At 53.3% G+C, this 21,496-nt stretch overlaps 2 protein-coding genes and 1 long non-coding RNA gene across 10 annotated transcripts in view; 2 read left to right on the top strand and 1 right to left on the bottom strand.

Annotated features, from left to right (window-relative positions):
• RTEL1 (regulator of telomere elongation helicase 1) overlaps window positions 1–4,763 on the top strand; it is a 44,695-nt gene extending 39,932 nt beyond the window's left edge. For 2 of the 7 annotated variants that reach the window (XR_005260439.2, XR_005260438.2), the window contains exons 35-37: window positions 36–139; window positions 858–1,039; window positions 3,820–4,763. Coding sequence is in view for 5 of the 7 variants with exons in the window: in XM_072026632.1 (XP_071882733.1) it covers window positions 36–139; window positions 3,820–3,891 (176 nt within the window). In the remaining 2 variants the exon portion in view is untranslated. Of the gene's footprint in view, window positions 1–35; window positions 140–857; window positions 1,040–3,794 lie in introns of all 7 variants that reach the window. The other 5 variants (XM_072026632.1, XM_027473067.3, XM_072026633.1 and 2 more) reach the window with 3 other exon arrangements.
• A 1,364-nt stretch (window positions 4,764–6,127) lies between these two features.
• Window positions 6,128–9,450, bottom strand: LOC139999243 (uncharacterized). The gene is made up of 2 exons (XR_011804572.1): window positions 9,355–9,450; window positions 6,128–8,609 (listed from the first exon to the last, which is right to left on the bottom strand). It is a non-coding gene; the product is annotated as an uncharacterized lncRNA (long non-coding RNA).
• Window positions 7,633–17,165, top strand: TNFRSF6B (TNF receptor superfamily member 6b). 2 transcript variants are annotated; one of them, XM_072026635.1, is made up of 6 exons: window positions 7,634–7,783; window positions 9,828–9,932; window positions 11,295–11,481; window positions 11,977–12,355; window positions 14,433–14,630; window positions 16,409–17,165. In XM_072026635.1, exons 3-6 carry the CDS (start codon window positions 11,440–11,442, stop codon window positions 16,696–16,698), a joined length of 909 nt encoding a protein of 302 aa, XP_071882736.1. In that variant the 5' UTR covers window positions 7,634–7,783; window positions 9,828–9,932; window positions 11,295–11,439; the 3' UTR covers window positions 16,699–17,165. The 2 variants fall into 2 exon arrangements, with proteins under 2 accessions (XP_038021946.1, XP_071882736.1); XM_038166018.2 differs by lacking the exon at window positions 9,828–9,932 and having other exon boundaries at window positions 7,633–7,783.
• Window positions 17,166–21,496: the final 4,331 nt, after the last annotated feature.

Genomic DNA, 21,496 nt, shown 5'->3' with positions numbered 1-21,496 from the left:
TTCTCTCTTTCTCTTTCTCTTTCTCTGTGCTCTAGGAAGATACCAGTGCTCTGCCTGCAAATCTGAGGATGACGTGCCTTTTAAATGTCCATTCTGTGCCTTCACTCGCTGCAAAACATGTTGGGAGCAGTTCTTAAAGGTTATCTTGTTTATTAGTTTCACTTTCTTCCCGAAGCTGCTAGGGAATCTTGTGCTTTTCAAGAGAACTGTGTGGACAGCTGTGGAAACGGAATTCCTCTGTTTACAGAGAGGACACACAAATCCTGATGGAAGTCTTAGCACTTGAGCGTTTCCTCTGTCATCTTCCTTTTCCATGTTCTGCAGTGTGAGTGGAGGCAAACCTTGTCCTTACACTGTGGTTTTGACACAGATGCAGCTCCTCCTGAGCTACCTTCAAATGTTTTCCCCTCCAGAGTTATGCAGGCAACAGGCTGGGGAGTCAACTTTTTTTTTTTTTTGACATTATTGTATTATATTGCTTAGTTTCATAAATTTTTGCAATCTAAAAACCTCCTATAAGACGCTACCATGAGATGATGCAAATTCGTGCTTAAGTATCTCCTGTGTTATCCTTTAGTTTAATTGTTCCTTTTCTGCCAAATATAATAGGGCTGCCACGCTGTCTTGGATCTCAGAAGCATTCGCATATTCTTTCTTGATTCGAATAGAAGGTCTTTGTTTGTCTCAGTTCTGCATCCTGAGGGCATTTAATCTTTGAAATGAGTTTACTTTAATTCCTAAATTCTGTCTGCCATTCTCACAATTAATGGCACTTCTACAGCTCGCAGTACTTCTACTATTGGCCCCTCTTTCTTTCTCTAGGTTTTGCTAACTGTATATTGATGTTCTAATGGCAGTTTTCTGAGAAAGACTATCAGCAGCTGCTGCTTCATGAACAACATACTGTCCTTCAGAAAAGATTCCAATGGTAGCAAGAGTCGTGCCAAGGATTTTACTAGCGTGCGTTTTTAATCTTTGCTGCTCAAGACTCAAGCTGGCAGAGGAGCAGAATGAGATCCCTGGGGAGTTTGTAGGTTAGGTAAGCATTTATAATCCCATTCTTAGACATTCTTAGAAATAAGAAGAGAGGTTGCTGTGCTGTCTCAGCCCATAAAAATCTATCTTGTAAATACCTGGGGAAGAACTCACTCCTTTTGCCAGTAAGATGTAACTTGTAATTGTGATTTTGTCAGCTTAAGAAATCACAGAACTAGAGCTATTTTATATTAAGCAATTGTACTGCTGTACTATGGTTTTTGTCTTGAGAAAGTTGGTAATTCTGAGGTTTGGCTTTCTCCTTAATCCCCAAAGTAATGCGCATCACAGGACTTGCTCAGCCTCGTTTTTTTTAATTGCCCCTTTTATGATTACCTCTTAAGCTGGGGATTAAAACTGACCTGTTAGATTAGACGGTATTTCAGGTACTCAGTACACAACTGTTTGGGGAAGTGAGTCATTCCCCGTGGGTCATTCATTACAACTACCACATTTGCAATTTACCTGAACAGTCTCACTATTTAATGTGAAACTTCTTCCCACATTTGTACCAGATAGTGGCGGGACAAGAATATGTGTCTTGCTTAGCAAGATGAATCAGAGTTTTGTCTCATGGTAGCTTACCACTACCCTTTGGAGTGACAGAGTCTTGGGATTTGTAAAGATGAGAAGGAAGAGACAGTTTAGAGCTAATCATAAGGGTACAACAACAGACATACTGAGTCAGAGTAAAGGTACATCCAGCCCACCATCCTGTCTGTGATGGCAGCCAAAAAACTAGGAGAGGATATAAGAACCATGGCGTGGCTGATGATTCTTGCAATTAATCTCTCAGCCCTGAAACTATTTGCAGCACAAGAACTCCCTGAACCAAAGGTAGCTTCTGTATATTACGAAGCTTCTGATGGATTTCCATTGCTGTGTCCAATAACTTTTTAAGACAAATGAACATCTATCATCCATATCCTATGGCAGACACTTGCACAGCTTAGTGAGATGTTATGTGAAGAACCTTTCTTCACTGTCATTTTGAACCTCTTCTTGTTCAATTTAATGCTCCGCTTGTTTAAAAGGGACAGACACAGTGTTCTTCCAGTTCTCAAGAAAACTCACCGTGGATATCCCATCCTTCGTGAGTGCACCTTGGGAACTTTTGTCTCTCTAAATACACCAATAGTTGGATCCACCTGCCTCCTCTGTAGACAACATAAATCAAAATCTGCATTTCTGATAATGTTTTTCTTGCTCTGAACAACCTGTTCTGGGGGGGGGGGGGTAAGAAGCATCCTTTCACCAGCTGAAGCCTTTTGTTCTAAAGTTCAAGCACTGCTCACGGCTCAGCATGAGGGACATTCTATCGTCTTTGTTGTATAAATCATTAAACTATATGGTCTTGTCACTTTTTCTCATCTTACTCATGAAATATCATTCTGGTGATAATTTAGTGGTATATACCAGTATACAGTGGGTTGTTTCTGATACGACTCAAGTGCAGTTTGGTTACTGAAAAGCCAAATATCCTTGGGTATTACCTTAGGACCAATGCAGATAAACATTTCTCCTGGAAATCAGGCAAAAGTGTATCCTCTACCAGTTGTGTAGAAGAAAGGGAAAGATGGCTCAGTGGAGAACACAGGGTTGCAAACGGGAAGATTGGTCCATGTTTACCTGAAACCAAACACACAGAAACCTTCTCATGATACTTCCATCCTCATTTCTTTCCACACACTGGTTCATTGTACAGACAATTGACTTCATTCATGGCAGTGGCAGGGTTTTGTGACAGGTTGTGTCTGTAGTCTGAGCTCTCATCCGATGGTTCAGAGGTTTGTCAACACTGACTGGGCTGGATTTACAAACAAGTTACTCACTATATTTCTTCAGTTCAAATTCACTTCAGTGCCTTAGCGAGGAAGTGACTAACAGACTGTCATTCAAAATGCAGTGACTTGGGTTTTGCAAATTGTTTTTCCAATTTATGGTATTGAAACAGCTTAGTGCAGTGAATAAGTTCTGGAATATATCCAAAACTTTTGGAGGAGCAGAAGAAGTCACTGCAGCTGGAGAGGCATTAGAGGTTAGTGCTGGTGCGAGGTAGGTAATTGTCAACGTGTTAGGGAAAGCATCGCGTGGAGTGTGCTAGTTCACGCTTCATTTGGTTTTAGATTTCTGTGCAGAGGCCTACTGCTGTGTTTCGATGTTTAAACACGTTGTTTATTCATGGGCCAAATGGCTAAAGGCCAGGCATTTTCAATTTTAAGATTGGTATAGAAGGAAACTGAAACCTGGGTGAAGAAATGGTTGGCCACATACCCAGTCTCTTGCTGCTCAATGAAAAAGATGTGTGGTGGGATGAAGAAATAAATGTATTTCTTACGTCTGCAAAAATCTTGAACCCATGTGTCACTGATATCCTAGTATGCCCACTTCCTTCTCATCCGTGCCAGAGGAAGCAGGAGTTCAAGGAACTCGTGCACGATCTTACAGGGTTTACTGGTAACAAGTACTTCACAACAGCTCTTGCAGGTTCTGTGTTTCCTTATTCCTGTATCTTAGTTTTCCAGGTATGTTGCAGCTGTAATTAGTCTGGGACAACTGCTCTAAAATTTGTTGCTGTTTCACTGAGAAGCTTTTTTGTTTTCCTCCATTTACTACTAGCAATCAAATAAGTGACTGAGTGGTAATACTGCATCTAAAAATAGCAGATACGGTATCTTAAGGACTATCAAATGACTATCATGGCTCGTATCTCATATTGGGCAATTGCAAACTTGACAGAAAGTTAATATATAATCTAGGCATTTTGTTCATTTACTTTCGTAGATGAAGAGGTGCCCGCAATGCCTGAGTGATGTGAAGAAGAAGCGATTAACCCAAGCTTTCTTCTGGTTATAATCTCACCAGCAGAAAGGGCAAGTACTTCTCAGCAGGAATAAATGACCGGACTCTGAGTCTGAAGCCGAAAACAAGCTGGATGAAGGTTCTTTTAAATACGTTTGATCCCGAAGTCTGGATTACAGGCTGCGCACCAAGATGTGTAATATTTTCCTACAATCTGATCAAGTCTGAAAGTTCTCCATCTCTCTTACCACTGGCAGAAGACAAAGCAGTATTGTCCTCTGCTGGAACTAAGATGGTAAATAATGTATTTTAGCCTGTAAATTCTATCGTGTCTTTTCTTAGACCAAATTTTATGTCTTGGAGGAGGCTGTCATCAGTTGGCCCCTTCAGGTAATACCAATTACTGGAAAAAACCTACAAGAGTACTACAGCGGAATTGAGCTGGCTACATTACCAGGCCAGAGGCCAGACTACCCAGACTTACCACAGTGGCGTTCCTAGAAGTGATTCACATTCTGTTGGTGTTCATCAGCAGCTGCTGTCTCCCAATAGCAGAAAATACAGAAAGGAAGATTTTGTTTTAAAACAAATTCCAGTGGTTGGATAGTCAACAGAGATGCTCCACTGTGCCCGCAGTGCACCCAAAGCCCGACTTCCTTCCATAGCGCTGGAATTTTTGGAAATATGCTTCTACGGAGGTTTTGTTTTATGCTTAGTACTGATACTCGTGTCAGGCTTGTGTTATTTGACCTTTACCTTCCAAGAAGAAAAATGAACTACCTGGTTTTAATCTTCAAAATAAATTAAGTTGGATGAGAAAAAAAATCCTTGATACTTCCACTCTCTGTGAGTAGTGGGAATAAGTAGGTAACTTTTTTTAAAAAATGTATCAGTAGCTTCTTTTAATTAAACTATAAATAAAACCATTTTCATGTCTTGGTTGTTTGTTTTTTTGTTTTTTTGTTTTTTTTTAAAATCTCTTTTACCACATAGAAGAACAATGGCAGCAGAGTCTCAGTGCCCCTGTAAGTAAGTTTTCCTCAGCCTGTAGGCAGACTTCATACCAATGGAATTTTGGAAAATTAATATAAATAGTTGATATCTTAAAACTGAAAGGCGAGCCATATTTTAACAAAAACTTCAAAGATTCCAAGTGTAAGTGGGAAAAATTACAGCAAATATCAACCTGCAGGATTTCTGTGTTTATATATAATTTGGTAAAAATGAACCGAAAAAGATTTGGAGATATGGTGTCAAGAAGGCAGTAATGCTAATCTCTTGTCCTTTAAAAGGACTCAGTTTTTAACAAGTATAGCAATAACTATTGTATTACAGGAGTGTGTGTGTGTTTTGGTTTTTTTTTAAACAAAACAAAAGACTCAGGAAAAGCAGACTGGGTCAATGGTAATGTTTTGCTCTCAGCAGCTTTGCAACCCCCTTAGCTGCTTCTGAGCAGGTCCCCGCAACTTCTTTTTGGATTCCTGTCTCGGTATGTGCTCTAGGCCTGGGTGAGCAGTGGACTAGGAGGTGAGTGAAGGCTGGGAGCTGCAACCAGTACGAAATTATTAAATAAGATAGCTCAGTGTTTGGTCTATTCTCCAAAAACCTCCTCTGGGAGAACTGCAACTTACTGCTTGTGCCACTGGAGGGAAACCACAGCACAGGAGAGGCATCAAGTGTTCAGTAGTGACCAGAGCAATGAAACTCAGCTGCTTTCTTGTGTCGTGGGAATTGCATTGCACCAGCTTCTCAAATCTGGTTTTGTGCTGCTGCCTTCTTGCAGGCAGGACAGAGGAATGTAACGCGTGTAACGATGATGTGAGAGCAGCCCTCCCTCATGAGCTTGTCCTCGTCTGCAGTTTATCTGCTCACTATTTAATGTTTTAACAGCAGAACTTAAGAATTCTGTCAGTTTGAATCTTCCATCACCCCAGTGTGGTCCTCCTACACGTGCTTAGTGCCGCTTCCTCCCCCGAGATCCCTGCTTCCCCTGGCCCCTTGGAGAGCAGGGTCTCCAGGAACCAGCTGTCAGGATGTGCTGCAAGGGTCAGGGAGCAGTCCCTTGTCATCTTGAAACAAGTTGAATTTACGAGAAGAGACGGAGCTAGTACCTTATTTGATAATGTCCAGAAAGTGAAAACAGGACCGGTTACTAAAATATCCACATTAATATATGGTGAGAGGAACTGATGCAAACCACTGACTCTTCGTGGAAAGGAAAACCTATGCTGGGCACTCCTTTCGGGTTTTGGGAAGCAAGTGACATAAGAGTTACACATCATGAAGGAAGTAGATATTTATCTCTTTATTGCCCCTGCTTTGCAGTGCTATGACTATATGGCTGTCCTCAATTTTATGGTGTGTCACCGAAACCCCCCGCCTCACACACACTTTTTCCTAAATCAAGCTGAAAGAATTCAGAAACAAAACAACCAGCTCATTAGGAAAGAGATTAACTGTCTTCTTGCTTTGGTAAGTGGCTACTTATAGAGAGTGAGGCATTTCCTTGCTTTCCAGGCTTTTCTCTGAATATTAGCAAGAAACCCAATTTTGCAAGAGCAGTTACAAAAACCAAAGCTTCTGCACGTCCTGCAGCTCTCAAACGTGTGAAACAACACACGGATGAAGTCAAACCCATGAGAGTATGATGCTGTATTTTATAAAATATCTCCTCGGGTCAGGAAGGCAGGGCTGAGCAGAGCTGAGCTTTCCCCTGCTCTGGCAGCGATCCCACAGAGCCCTTCTCAGAGGTTCCTTGGTCAAGCAAAAGAAGGGACAGAGGACGAGCAACTGGAGGTCCTTGTGTCACCAAACTCTTGTCCCCCTGGCAGGAAGAGTTTGCCTGGAGAAGCCATTTCTGCCCCCTGGCCGTGGTATTCCCCTCCCTAAGAAAATCCATCTGGCACATTTTTGCCATTATTAAATTCCAAACAGAAAGAAATGGTGGTGCTGCCTGGTGGTACGGCGAGAAGCAGATTATTTTCTGCTTGCAGGCTTCATCCAGCACACGGCACACGGGGACTCCCGTAGCGTGCCACCCCAGACCTGCCACCTCCAGTGACTCACTCACATCCCAATAACAGCTGTGAGCAGCTTCTCGCTCCGCTTCGTCACCAGCAGCGTGGCACAGGGTGTTAACGTGGCCTTTTTCTAATCCGGGCAGAATGCCGAGGGAGGCAGCGCAAGAACCAAAGCCATTCAAACTATTTTGAGTAATCCCTCTACGAGTGCCGCGGTGTGACTCTTCATCATGTCAACCAGCTCATAAGTTTGCAAAAGCCCAAGTGATCCGCTCTCTGTTGCAGCTTCTTGGAAAAGTCCAGATGTGTCAGCAAGAGGGCAGATGGCAAGCCAAGGAACCACACAAAATCCATGGCAGGAAAATTGAGCTCAGCTTTCTGGCCACCAGAAAAAGGAAACGCGAGGGAAATGCTGCTGCACTTTGAAACACCAGGCTGTGCTCGGATGGAGGTCTCGCTTCTCCTGCTGGCTAACCCGTACTGTGGGACCCCGTGCTTGATCCAAACTAGTGAAATCTGAAATTAATTGACACACGGAACAGCTGAGATGCTACACGCTAATGAAGCAGAGCCCCCATAGCCCGTAGCTCGGAGACTATTTCACAGGGCGTTAGAAATCGCTGGGATTCCTTTGGGGCACTACACGTGCCTGAGTTAAACCCGCAGTAAAATTAAACCCAGCTGTAGCGTGTTCCCTGACAGGCACATCACTGTTCTGGGCAGACTGCACACGAGCACAGCCCACGGCACGTGGTGCTCTCACCGAACGGCGCTTCCTGCCCCAAATGTTGAACCCTCTGACTCTTGCTGGATTTAGGCTGGAAGTTTGGCCACGGCTTTTTCTGCAGCTGGGCTGGGTAGAAGCTGATCCTGCTGGAAGGAGCTTTAGATTCCTTCTGAATGTTGGCGTTTGCTTCTCTTCCCAGGTAATCCTAAACTAGTTTGTTTTGGTTTGTTTCGTAGATTGTGGGTTAGCCCTTGTAGGTTCGATCTTTTGCTGCATTAGGAGCAAAACCCAAGCACCTTCAGCACCCAGGAGTGCAGGAGCTGAGAGCTAGGTCGGGGACAGCTCTTGCCTCTATCCCAAAACATCAGTTTTGGGGTTACAGAAGACGAATGCTCAAATGTGGTGAAATCTCTGTAATGAGTTGAAAACACATTGGGCTGCTGGCTCCTGGGGAGCAAAACCCCAACAAACTCCAGCTTCCACACCGTGACCCCGTAACGCCCCGGTGTGCTTCAGCAACTTCACGTTTGCTTTTTGGGGGCAGCGTACGTGATGCAGTTTTGGCTCTTGCCAAACACCTGCTTGGAGAGCCTCTGAGGGTCAAATTCTGCCTCCTCCTTTGGGCTACTGGTGGGGGAAGAGGGCGTTATGGGGCTTATATGATATTAGTTAGATTAACTCCCCTCAAACCACGTACACCTGGGTTAGATGCAGCACAGCGACTCCTTAGTGCACCTTCTGGACGTGTCTGTGTGTAAACGAGTCCAGGCAGGGGCAGAAGGAGCCCAGCACTTGCCGAAGTAGCAGATGCTCCCCTGTAGGATCGCATTTCAGACCTGGAGGCGTCATTTGGGTAACGCGACTCTAAAGCTGTAACCCTTGGCGGTGGCGTTGGCCCTCCTGGCACAAGGGGGAGTACAAAACTTTCCGAGCTTTTTTTTTTTTTCTGCGATTCTGTGGAATATCTGGGCTTTGATGCTCAGAAATGCTGAGTGGCGCTGGCTGTGTGACACCGCAGAGGATATCTATGGAAACGGGAGGTGCTTGAGAAAAATACAGACTGTGACAGATGTTGGAGAAGCCTATTTTGAGAGCGTTGGGCTGCTTCTGTAAACAAGCCCTATTCCTGAGTGGAATTCCTCACAGCAGCTGAGACAATGGTGGGAAATGGGTTCAGAGCCCCAGCGTGGGGCAGGCGTGGTACCGAGCGCTGCAGAGGAGGCTCCAGGCCCCTCCACAGACATCAGCCCTGACCTGGGAGCAGCGAGTCTGTAAACAGGAATTCCACAGAAAACGGCTGCCGGGAGGATGTTTTAGCCCCTTCGTTGTCTCCCCATGGAGATGGTTGAGCGTTAAGCAACCGTAGCTCGCAGCCTGCCCGGTGTTTTAGGACACGACGTGCACGCTTCTGAGCGAGGCGGCTGGTGGCTCGCTGCCCTCCCTGTCACTGTCACAGAGGTGGTAGGGGTGGTGTTGGGCCCCTCTCGGAGACACCCAGGGATTGTTAAAGCTGCTGAGCCCACAGTGGCCTGAAGGACAGGGGGGCTGCGTGATGAGGGTCCTGGGGGGGGTCCCACAGCATCCGCAGGGAGGCCACGGGGGTCCCAACTGAGAGCTGGAGTCCTGAGGGGTGGGCAGGGGAGGAGGATAGGGGGCAATTGTGCCACTAAAATGGGCATAACATGGAAATGTCAGACTTCTCTGTACCTTAGGATGTGCTTTGTGTGTTTGAATTGGGTGGAAAGTTTAAAAAGGAGGGAAAAAGCTCACCTTTTTCTGAAGTAGCCGTCTGCCATCACTGGTGGCTTTGCCCTTCCTCTTCGCAGCCTTTCCCGGTAGGAGAGAAGGTGTCTGAGGGGAAAGGGGAAGGCAGGCTTCCAGGACGGAGCTCGCTGCGCTTTGTGGGGGCACAACGAGGGGCACCCTTGGTGCACAGCACCGAGAAGGCGAAGGCCACGCTTTGCTTCCCCCTGTGCTTGTCAGTTTGAGGGGATTCAAGCAGTGTCAGCACCCGGAGCACTTTGTGGTGCTGCTCTCTCGCCTCCCAGGCAGGGCAGGAGGACAAAGTCCAGCGCTTCTGATGTTTTCCAGCAGCAGCAGCACCAAAAGCAACTCCAGTGTAGCTCTGCTAAGCTGTGCACCGCTAAGGCTGCGCTCAGCCGCCACCAAATCCTTGGGGTCGGGGAATTGAGGGCGATGTGCCACCCCTGAGACACCGGGATGCTGACCTGCTCCCCTGCTAGGGGCTGCAATCCTGCAAGATTTTGGCTTTTGGCATCGCAGCGGGAGCTGGATTGGCATCCGCAGAGCTCCGAGAGGGGAAAGCCCGAGCCGTGAGCCCGCTGCAGGCAAGTGGGGGCTCGGAGAGGGGCTGGCAGCGGGCTCAGCCCGGAGGGGACCCCGGAGACCGGTGGGGACCCAGAGCCCAGAGGGGACCCAGAGCCCAGAGGGGACCCGGAGCCCGGAGGGGACCCAGAGCCCGGAGGGGACCCGGAGACCGGTGGGGTCCCGGAGCCCGGTGGGGACCCAGAGCCCGGTGGGGACCCAGAGCCTGGAGGGGACCCAGAGCCCGGTGGGGACCCGGAGACCAGTGGGGTCCCGGAGCCCGGTGGGGACCCAGAGCCCAGAGGGGACCCGGAGACCGGAGGGGACCCGGAGACCGGAGGGGACCCAGAGCCCAGAGGGGACCCAGAGCCCGGTGGGGACCCAGAGCCCGGTGGGGACCCGGAGACCGGAGGGGACCCAGAGCCCGGTGGGGACCCAGAGCCCAGAGGGGACCCAGAGCCCGGTGGGGACCCGGAGACCGGTGGGGACCCGGAGACCGGAGGGGACCCAGAGCCCGGAGGGGACCCAGAGCCCGGTGGGGACCCAGAGCCCGGTGGGGACCCGGAGACCGGAGGGGACCCAGAGCCCGGAGGGGACCCAGAGCCCGGTGGGGACCCGGAGACCGGAGGGGACCCAGAGCCCGGAGGGGACCCAGAGCCCGGTGGGGACCCAGAGCCCGGTGGGGACCCGGAGACCGGAGGGGACCCAGAGCCCGGAGGGGACCCAGAGCCCGGTGGGGACCCGGAGACCGGAGGGGACGGCAACAGCGACGCTGGAAGGGGTAGAGGGGTGGGGGGGGAATTCATCCCCGCATTTACATCTCGGGAACCGAGCGTCCCCGGGGGAATTCCCTGCCGTTCCCCCGGCAAACCCAGAACAAAGCCTTGCGCTTATCGCCCAGAGCTTTGCAGCTGAGCAAACCCCACCTGCTTCCTCGCTCGGGCAGGTAAATAGGGCTGGGGGCTCCTGGAAGGGGGGGGGGGACGCTGCTGGGATCCGCAGAGCCGTCGGACGGACCGGGACCGGGACCGGGACCCCGGGACCGGGACCGGGGGCAGGCAGGTGCCGGTGCCGGTACCGGGATCCCAGCAGGGCGGGGAGGGGGGGGGCCGTGCAGCCGTTCCCGTTGAGCAAGAGGGGTCTTCCCCGTTGGGGGGGCGATAAGGGGCTGCCCGCCAGCCGGAGCGGAGCCGGGCGGGGCGGGAAGGATGGGGCCGGCACCGGCACCGGGGGCGGTGGAGATGGGACCGGGGCGGTGCCGGGTCCCCCCCCCCTACCCCCCGCAGCCGGGGGAGGACCGGGAGGAGGGGGACCGGGGAGGGGAGGGGGTGGGGGGGCGTCCCGGCAGCCCGCAGCCCGCAGCCGAGCCTCTTCTCTCTTTAAAGGCGGGCGGCGGGGCCGGTGCCGCAGAACCGAGGAGCCCCCGGGGGCAGCCGCTTGTCCCCCGTGCCCACCGCTGGAGATTTGTCCCCCCCCTCCGTTTTCTGACGGCCCCGTTTCTCGTCGCGGTGCTCGGAAGCCCCCGGTGCTATGCTGGCCCCCCACCCGCCGAGGCTGATGCGGCCGCTCCGGGTAAGGTGCCCCCGGGGGGAGATTTGGGAATTTGGGAAGGGACGGGGGGGCAGAGCGGGGCTCCGGGTCCCCCCCCCTCCTCCCTCAAAGTTGGGTTTGGGGGAAGGCTCCGGGCACGCGGGGGTTTGAGGAGCTCCCTGCTGCTTCCCGACTTGCCGAGGAAAGCCTGGACCTTGCCCCGTGCAGCTGGGAGCCTCCTGGAGAGGAGGAGGAGGAGAGAGGGCTGCGGGTACTGGTGGTACTGGGAGGCAGCGAGGGGCTGGTGAGGGCTGGGAGGTGTTTGGGGAGGATGCTCAGCCCCCTGGCTGCATGGTGGGGGGGGGCTCCGGGTCCCGCTGCTGCTTTCCTTGGGGGCTGGGGAGGGAGAGAAGCAGGTGGGAGAGCGAGCCCCTGCTGCGGGGGTGCGCACAGCGCTGGGGACGCAGCGGGCGCCTTTGTGGCTTCTGCCTCTGGCAGAGGACGGGCAGAGGCCAAGAGCTCCTCGCTGTGTTGCAGTGGGTGTTTGCCCCTCTCCTCCTCCTCCTGGCTGAGCTGAGCTCCGGCTTGCAACCCACCTACCAGTGGAGGGACGCCGAGACGAACGAGAAGCTCACCTGCCAGCAGTGCCCGCCGGGCACCTTCGTGGCACGGCACTGCACCAGGGACAGGCAGACGGAGTGCGAGCCCTGCCCGGAGCTGCACTACACGCAGTACTGGAACTACCTGGAAAAGTGCCGCTACTGCAACGTCATCTGCGAGGAGAAGCAGGTGGAGGTGCAGCAGTGCAATGCCACCCACAACAGAGTGTGCCAGTGCCAGGAGGGCTACTATTCGGAGATGGAGTTCTGCATCAGGCACTCCGAGTGCCCTCCGGGCTCCGGCGTCGTGAAGCCAGGTATGTATCCTCGCATGACTGCAGCCGTCTGCGTGCTTGCAGGGCTCCTATTGCATGCCCAGATCACTGCTGGAGATAAAAAACAAGGAGAAAAACAGCAGCCAGCGACTCCCCACAGCCTGTCTCACTCCCTTTTTGCTTAGCAGCGCAGCGCTGTCCTTGCAGGTGCAGGAAACCGCTCGTGGCCAGCTCTGGGGAGAGATTTGCTTGGCTTTCCTCTGCTTTCCCTTGCTGCCTCTGCACACCCCAGCAGCATATTTAGGAAGGACGTGGTGATCCCGAGCTGCTGGCTTCACCTGCTGCCGCAGGCAGACCCAGACAGCTCTGGGAAGTGATTCACGGTTCCTTTTGCAGCAGCTTGCCCGGGCACATGGGCTCCGAGCAGGTGGAAAGCTTTTGGTGGCTGCTGCTGGTTTGTCATCGTTTGGCCCGTGCTGGCGGGCAGCTGAGGAGTTGGAAATGCTAATTACCTTGACTAAAAAGGGCTGTTTATGATATAATGGCAGGGCTGGTGGACATATGCAGTTCTGGAGCTGGGCTTTGTGGTTTTAATTAAGTAATTTGGATGGGCTCCATTTAAAACACAAAATAGATCAATGGGAAAGGTTCCAGGACACTTACATGAGTCTTGCTGCAATCCTTTCTAGGGGAGATTTGCAAATCTCCGATTCTAGCCCCTGACAAGGTGTGAGTCATGGTGTTTTAGGGGAGTTATTTTTCCATTGTTTGTCTGGTCCCTTGGTTGCCTTCATCTGCTTGTGTATACGCCTTCTAAAAATACAATTTACGTGCAGGCATATGTTTTCCTCTCACTCTCCCCTGAGTCACCAGTGTCTGGTCTCTGGAAACCACAAACGAGCATAATAAGATCAGCAAAAGCAGGAGCCTTACTTCATGCTTTGAAGCATGGAGGCTTTTGGAGTCCTTCCATGTGTGACACAGGAGAGCCGCGGGCTCGGCTGCTAGATAAGGAATACCTCTTGTCTTCTGATGGTGATTAAGGCTGAGTTCTGTGGTTCAGTTTTCTCTGTAGGACGTCAGCGTTACAAAATGTGGTGACTCAGCAGAGATGACCTAGGTCTCCAAACAACACTGGAAAATCCTTTGCCTCATGCATCAGATTAGGCTGGAGGGCTGGTTGTGGGTCTGAGGACTCGTGTGAGCAGGCTGGGACATTCGAGGAGAAGCAATATTTGTAATGATTTACTATTAATTTGCTTGCAAATGGCCTCCCCTGGGGGGAATTATGGCTCTGCAGGAAGCATCCAGTGTGGGGAGGCCGTGTGCTGGGGCCGTGAGTGCTCCTGTCTGCCCGGGGACACCAGGGCAGGGGGACATCAGGGTGGACCCTGTAATTTCAGAGCGGTGGCTCCAGAACTGTGGGCAGACTTTGCTGGCCTTTGGGCTGGACGAGTTCCGTGGTCCAGGCAGGGTTCCTCTGGGGACATCGCTTCTCTTGGATTTCCCATTTGTAAATCGTGCTGGGGTCACCTCAGCTGCCTGGGACATCTCTCCCAGCCAGAGCAGTGGTTGGGACATGGTAGAAGCCTTGCTCTTAACTAGCTGTGTGTTTGGAGGTGCAAACGGGGACTGATGTTGCCCCCATTCGGGCCGTTCCCTCCAGCAGCACGAGGGCAGCCTGGGCGCAATCCCACGAGCACGGCGCTGCCCCTGGGATGCGGCGCTGGCTCTGGCCCCGAGCCCTTCCTGGGAAACTGCAGCGCTGCAAAACCAAGCAGAGCCTCTGAGCTCTCAGCAACTTTTACTTTCACTTGGCCAGCGGCCTCCCAGCCTGCAGTGAATCAAAGAGCTGCTTTGGCAGCCAGCTCCCGGCCGCCCCAGCTGGCGGCGGTGGCCCACGAGGCCGGTGGCCCCTTCCAGCAGCGGATGGGACATCGTCTCCTCCCGGCACCTGCCGAACCCTTTGGCATCACTGCCTGGGGATGGTTGGGACAAGCATTGGTTGCTCTTTGCCCCGCAGCTGGCTGCACGCCTTTAGGTGCTTCTGTCTTGCTCCACCTCGTGCCCCAATGCACGGTCTGGGGGCGCCTCCTGACGTCCCCGTATCCCCCCACAGGTACCCCCTTCGAGGACACCCAGTGCCGCAGGTGCCCCCGCGGCTTCTTCTCCTCCAGCTCCAGCACTGAGCCGTGCCAGCCACACCAGGACTGCGCTCAGCAGGGGAAGGTGATCAACGTGCAGGGAAACGAGTACCACGACACCCTCTGCACCTCCTGCAGGGCGCACGGGAGGAGCAACAGCACCCAGGGGCCAGGTGAGCGCCAGGGGCCGGCCGAGCTGGCAGCGGTTCTCCGCGGGTGGATGGGGAGATGCCAGGAACAGGGTGGGAGCGAAATTCCTGGCTTCTTTTACCACGTGGATGCAAAGTGAGGCCAAGTACCTTCTGTAAAAGTACAGAGTGATCTGTGATTCAAGTACAGGGCGCCAAAAACAGCCTGTCCTCCCTCCTGGCCGGGGTGAGCCGCGGGTCAGGTTCAGGCGAGGACGGAGCGTGGGGCTTAGGCAACAGCCACGGCTCAGCCGGCGCACGTGCGGGCTCCTCTTCCCCGGGAACAAAGGGTTGGCAGCGAAACCCTCTGGGCTGTGACAGTGGCTTCGCTACCCGGGGATGGCAGCGCGTGGGCAGCGGCGGCGGTCATTTGCCTGGCGGCGGCTGCTGGCAGCTGTGTTAGCAGGCACGGGACACAGGGTGCGCCGGTGGAGCTGCTGTCACCTCCCTGCCCTCCTGCCAGGTTTTCGGGCTGTTTCCAGGAAGCTGTTACTGCAGCCTGACCCTTGTCACGTGCGTGTCGGATGGAGCAAGAGTACAAGGCTCCGCGGAGCCGCAGCGTGGCTTGGATTTTGGCCTGTTGCATGAAAGAGGAGAGGCACGTGTGGTCACGGTGATACCACGATGTGGTGCTGAGCCTCAGAGGAGGCTGCTGATGGGGCAGGAGCCTTCAGTTATAGCAGAAGAGGGGGAGAGAGCAACACACACCCCATGGGTACAGGGAGCGAGCACCCTCGTCTAAGTGACTTTTCACATGCAAGCTATTTCGGGGGTCTGGAACTATGGGTGGGGGGTGGCAGGATGCCATTCACACCCACCCATCCCAAACACCCAGCTGATGTACAGGGAGATGAGGTTGAGGCGGGTGCCCGCGAGCCTTTCCCATGATACAGGAGCTGCTCCTGCTGTGCCAAGGCGGCGTGGGAGAGGAGTTCCCCTCTTCCAGCTCTCTCCCTCCCCGCAGCTGGCACAGCTCTCGCCTGGCCGCCCTCGCAAGCAGCTGGGCTTGCGCTGGAGCAAGCGGGGGGGAAATCACTGTCGGCGCGAGCACCGAGCGAGGGATGGAGGGAGGGGGGCAGCCAGCTGAGAGCTGCTTGAGCAGCATGTGCACTGCCTTGCCTTGAGCAACGGCACCCACGTCTGGAGCAGGCTTGGAGCTATTTATAGGGCGAGGAGAGCCCTGAGCAATGGGAGCAGGGTGGTGCCTCCAGGTCCCGTTCCCTGGGTGAGTTCACCCGGCGGGGAAGGCGTGCGAGCACTTGCGTGTGTCTGCTGCAAGGCAGTTGCTGGAATAATGAAATGCAACCGGTGACGCCGTGCCCAGTTTGCACTGGCGCAGAATTGGGTCTTCTTCTCCCTGTGCAGTGGCTCTGGGTGTCTGCATTTTCTGGAGCAGCCTCCTGGGGTTGGGAAGGGGGCCGGGAGCAGGTCCCTTGGCCAGGCTCTGGGCTGCAGAGCTGTGCCCAGGTCAGGACAGCCACCCGTGGAGAGGCTTGGTGGCACTGCCGGCTTGTCCCTTGCTTCGACCTGGTGACAGAGCCCCGGCACAGGCTGCCCAGAGAGGTTGTGGAGTCTCCCTCCTTGGAGATCTTCAACCTGGACGTGGTGCTGGGTGCCCTGCTCCAGGTGGCTCCATTTGGGCAGTTTGCTAGAAGCACCCAGAGGTCCCTTCCCACCCCAGCCATGCTGGGACTCTGCAGCCAGCTCTCCTGGTACCCCACAGCCACCTTCCCCCTAACCTCCAGGTGTTTTTCACCCCCCAGCTCCAGGAGACGAGGACTGTGAGCAAGCCATGATCGACTTCGTAGCGTACCAGAACATTTCCCCGAAGAAGCTGAAGCGCCTGCAGCACATCCTGGACGGCTCGCTCAAGAAGGAGGTGTCGGAGAAAAAGGCGCTCATCCAGGAGAAATTCAGGGCCTTCCTCACCCACCTCAAGGAGGGGAACCCCGCGGTCACCAAGGAGCTGCTCGAGGCACTGCGGGCCACCAAGCTGCATGCGATAGAGAGGGAGGTGCGGAAGCGCTTCCTCTCTAATGAGAACATAGACTGAACTCTGAGGGTGTTTTTTGTTTTTTAATTTCTCCCTTTTTGTTGTTGTTGTTTTACTGTGGCTTCGTTAATTTATTACTCTTTCCAAAAACTAACTTGAAATGCAGCACAGAGCTGAGCGAGGGGCGAGCTGGGGGGGTCCCAGCTCATCCAAAGTCAAACGCCAGCAGGGTCATGTTTCTGGAGGAGTAGCCTGGTCCTCTGTTTCAGGCTACTCTCTGGCTTAGCGTTAAAGTGTGTGGTTTTGGTTTTGTGATGTAATTATTTAACAGTATTTCCCACAGAGGACTCACTTGCTTTCATCACGCTCTGAGAAAGCAGTCGGCTGCTTGAGGCGCGGGGCGTGGAAGAGACACCTCAAGTCTGTGGTACAGCTGGCTTTGAATTTATTTCTGAACTACCTGGTTTTATACTGTATGTGAGATGTTTTCTAAAGAAACAAACCAAAGAAGTTATTTTATTACATGATTCTCTGTCACTGGAGTCCTTTCCTGGCCTTGGTTGGAGGGGAGAGGCGGTGCCTTTCCCCTGCCCAGGCTCTGCCCGTGCCTCACCCCCTGGTCACACACCACCAGCCGCTAACAAAAAGTGGCCGTGTACACAAAAAGCCACTGCACGCAGCGTGGTGTTGCCCTAAGAGCAGCTGTGTGCATAAAACACCCATGGGTGCAAAGCAGCAGTGCAAGCGCAGTGACCCTGCACACAGAATGGGGCCATCCACAATAGGATTTGCACCTCCAGCGGGGCTGGGACCCAGCACACCTCTCAGGTCACCGTGGCCGTGTCACCACACAGCCAGGTCCGTCCCCACGATGGCCCATGCGTGCCTGCTGACTGCGGGGCTCTTCCTTCAGCCTTGCGGTGTCGCTTAGGGAAGTCACCAAGGGTGACCCTGTCAGGGTGACCCACCCTGTGACAGCGATGACACAGAGCCTTCATCTTCCGCCTCCGAGAAGTTTGGCTTTTTTTATGGCTCTTTTGCAGCTGAGCGCTTGCCAGGAATAGTTTGTGGTTCAAAAGCAGAAAATTTGCCCCCGGCCCGTTGCTGTTTGAAGCGCCCTGAAACACGTGCTGGGTGTGACTGCCCCCACGCTTCCCACACGAGGGGAAGGTTGCCCAAAGGGATAGGGAGGAGATTTTGGCCTCCCTGCTGCTGCCCACGGCTGTGGCTCTTCTGTGTGGACACCAAGTGTGACTCCTGCTGAGCCCATGATAGCAGGAGTTTGGTCAAGGCATTGGGCAGAGAGGCGAGGAGGCCGTGGTGGCACCCTGGGCTCCCCGTGTGGGGACACGGAGGTTTTGAGGCAGGTCAGGGAACCCAGAGGTGGCAGGGAACAGCCTCCCTGCGCAGGCCTCACCAGCCCGGCCTCCTGAAAAGTGTGTTTGAGGTCTGAGGGATAACGAGCTGGTAATGGTTATCAGCTGCACGGCCACACGGAGGGCAGCCAGCTCAGGCCTCAGGCTCCTGCTTCTCGTAGCCATGACGTGGTTCCGTGCGAGGCCAGCTCGGAGCAGGCCCCAGCAGCTTGAAGGCCGAGCTGCTTGGCCCCGGCCATGTCCAGCCCCAGGCCTTCTGCTGGCACAGAGTTGGGCTTTTTTTCTGAGTTGTCTGGTTTTTGTTGGTTATTTTTGGACACCAGGACTGTTCTGTCTGCACAAACCCTTTGCCCTTTCCAACAGAGCAAATGCAGAAGCTGCTTTCGTGGCCTTGCTGTCACCCAGGGGGCTGCGAGACCTCAGGAATCTTGCAAAAATCCCGTGTGCAGGTGCTTGAGGAGAGCCGTCCCGCTCACCCCATGGGCCCTGAGGCCCCAAACCATGTTCCCTGCTGCTCCACGGCTGCAGCCTGAGGACGGTGAGCTGCTGCCATGCCCACTGCCCCACTCCAGGGGCTGGGAGAGGCAGGGGGTGCCCTGCAGCACCCGGCAGCTCAGGAGTGTGTTGCCTGGTTCTGGCTCTTCCCAGCCACCTTCCCAAAACCCCGATGTTGTTGATCTTGCCCCATTGGGGTGCCCTGAGCTGGCTGGTGCTGTGCCAGCCCAGCATGGGGAGGCCGCAGCGTCCTTTTGCATATTTTCCAGGCAGGCAGCGTGTGTGGGGGCACCGGGACAGCTTCCAGGCTGTTTATGGGAAGCGCGAGCCCTCCCTGCTGAGCCCCATGCTGATTTAGTCAGAACTGCTGCGTGATGAAGCGTCCCCTCGTGTGGGCTCGCAGATAACATGATGGCGTGGGATTTTTCTGGTAAATCCTGACCTTTACTACAGTGCCCAAACACACCAGCACGTGTATGTGGGCCGGTTTCCAGGAAATCTGCTTTGTTGCAAAATCCTGCACGAGTTTCGTGGTGCCACAGCGGGCGGCACTCCCTGCACGCCCGGGTGACACCGGTTTCCTGCTGCCCACCACCAGGCACGGACCCCGTGAGGACCTAACCATAAATGTAATTACTCACAAAGGTGAAATAACGCCAAGGATAAAACCCCCCTCTGGTTTTCACTGAAGTTTCCAAAGCCCAGAGAGAGAAGAGGAACCGTCGGCAGCGGGCGCGCTCTTCTTCCTGGTAATTTAAATGACTGTTTTCCTCATAAGCTGGGGCCAAGGATGAGTACATGGTAACATTTAAATGTGGCCATAGCTCTCCCCCAGGGATGACTCAGATATTTAGCACACAGAAGACAGTTTCCCCAAACACCGTGAGCACTCCATAAAACCCCCGAGGCCGTGCCGTTCTCCGAGCAGGGCTTCCCTATCGCCCGATACTGTTAAAACAGGAAAAAAAAAAAAAAAAAAATAATAAAAAAACACAAAACACGTCCCGTGGGATGGGGCTGAGGCTCATGGTCCCGCTGCAGGCAGGTGAGGCACTGACTCACGGGCCCAGAGCCCGCAGCCCCGCTGCAGGAACCTACTTGCTCGCCGCAGGAGCGGCTCGAACACGTCTCGGCTCCAACGCAAGAGGAGCACCCTGCGTGTGCTGGCCTGGAGCTCAGGGGGGTTGGAACGGGGCTGGGTGAATGATTAATGTTAGCTGAAGGAGTCGGTGGAAGTTTTTCTAGTGAGGTCACACGCTGCTGGCCTCCATCCTGACATCGTTGGGGAGGGAGGCCGGGAGTGCTAGCGGAAACCCGGGGGGAATTCTGGAGGTGTGCAGCTGGAATGCGAGTGGGGCGGGCTGGTAATCCTGCTTGTCAAAACACACACCGACCGGCCCCGGCCCTGAGGTTGCAACCACATCACAGGTTGGTTAAAGTCACTCTCCTGCCTGCCAATTTCCCCACATTCTGCTTCTGATGGAGGTGGCTTCTTGCTCCCTGCATCCTCTCCTGCTGGATGTGCTCAGCCCTTGGAGCTGCTGTGCGGTGCGCTGAGCCCCCCTGGATCCCGTGGGAGGGGACGTGAGGCATGTGGACACACACCACGCTCCTCCAAATCTGCCCACTGCAATTCCAAAGAGGCACTGATTTTATCTCTTCTAAAAGTATGCATCTTTATTTTTTTTCTTCTTTTGATTGCAGGGTTTTTTCTCCTGATGGTTATCACCCGCTGCATGCCCACGCTCTCCCTGCTGAGCCCCATCACCCCAAGGTGCCAAAGAACAAGACCCCAAGGACTATGGTGTGGGTGCAGATCTTCCTGCACTTGTTTCTGTCTGAGCCTCCCATGGCTTTCATCTTGTGGTCTCAAAACAAGCAGGAGAGGCAGAAGAATCATCCCTGCTTGTACCAACCCCCCCGTGTCACCGGTGAGCGCCTTGGTCACGTTGCCACCAGCCTCGGGCACGCATGGTCACCCTTCATCCCTCTGCCCCAGTTTCGTTCCCTTCTCAGTTTATAACTTCTGTTCCCCTTTGTGTTCAAGGAGCTTCCTGAAAGTGGGGATGGCTCAAAGATTGAATGAGAGGCGGCACAGCAGCTGTGAGCTGTTCCCAGCCTGGGGGGGTCGGACAGACGGAGCTGAGGCCTCCAGGAAGCCCTGCAGCAGGCTCCACGGGCCCCCCAGGTAAGGGGAGGAACCAGCCCCATACCTGTAAACCCCAGCCAGCCAGAGCCAGGTCAAACCCCACCATCTATTCTCTTTTCCTCGTATTTTATTTAATGAAACAAGAATTTTAGCCTTGTGTTGACCAAAAGTGAAACCTGTCTGAGGAATCCTTTTTATGAGAATGAGAAGGCAGTTAATGAGAAGGAAACAGTTTGGTATGTTGATGTTACTCCCTAAAAAGAAGCTCAGGCACTTGGGCAGCCTGAGGACTTCACAGGCATTGCTGAAGGGTCCCCACTTTGGATCCGTGTCTGTCTTTCTTTTTCAAAGAAGAAAATTTTTGCTGTCTGCTGCGGTGTAAATCAAGAACAGGTGACTCTCCTTCATCCACGCTCTCCCTAGGTGGATTCAGCTGTTCGTTTGCGAGTATTAATACCCAGCAGACTCGGTCACACAGTGCTGCAGCAGTGAGTCAATAGCTAAAAAGGGAGCTAAAGAAATATTTGTGTAACGTTTATTTTTAAGAAGCCTTGGATCTGGTTTCTTGCAGCAGCTACAGAGTGCAGTGCTGCGGCTCTCACTCATCTCCACTGAGCTTCCAAGCGGGTGCTGGGAGTACAATTGTCCTTTACAGAACCTCCTGCTTTGGAAGAGGTCACTTACAGGATTTTGTCCAGCAAACAGGGTCACATCTGAAGCAGATTCCTTGTTTTTTCAGCCATTGTTTGGATCCCCTGTTGGTTCCCAAGGTACTTAGCTCATAACACTCAGGTCTTGGTCTGGGCACTGTCTCCTCTTAGCTTGAATAAAAACAGAA

The sequence above is a fragment of the Anas platyrhynchos genome, chromosome 21, assembly GCF_047663525.1.
Source record: "Anas platyrhynchos isolate ZD024472 breed Pekin duck chromosome 21, IASCAAS_PekinDuck_T2T, whole genome shotgun sequence".
Classification (NCBI taxonomy): domain Eukaryota; kingdom Metazoa; phylum Chordata; class Aves; order Anseriformes; family Anatidae; genus Anas; species Anas platyrhynchos.
The sequence above is the reverse complement of the archived record's forward strand: the minus strand, read 5'-3'. Positions and strand labels throughout refer to the sequence as shown.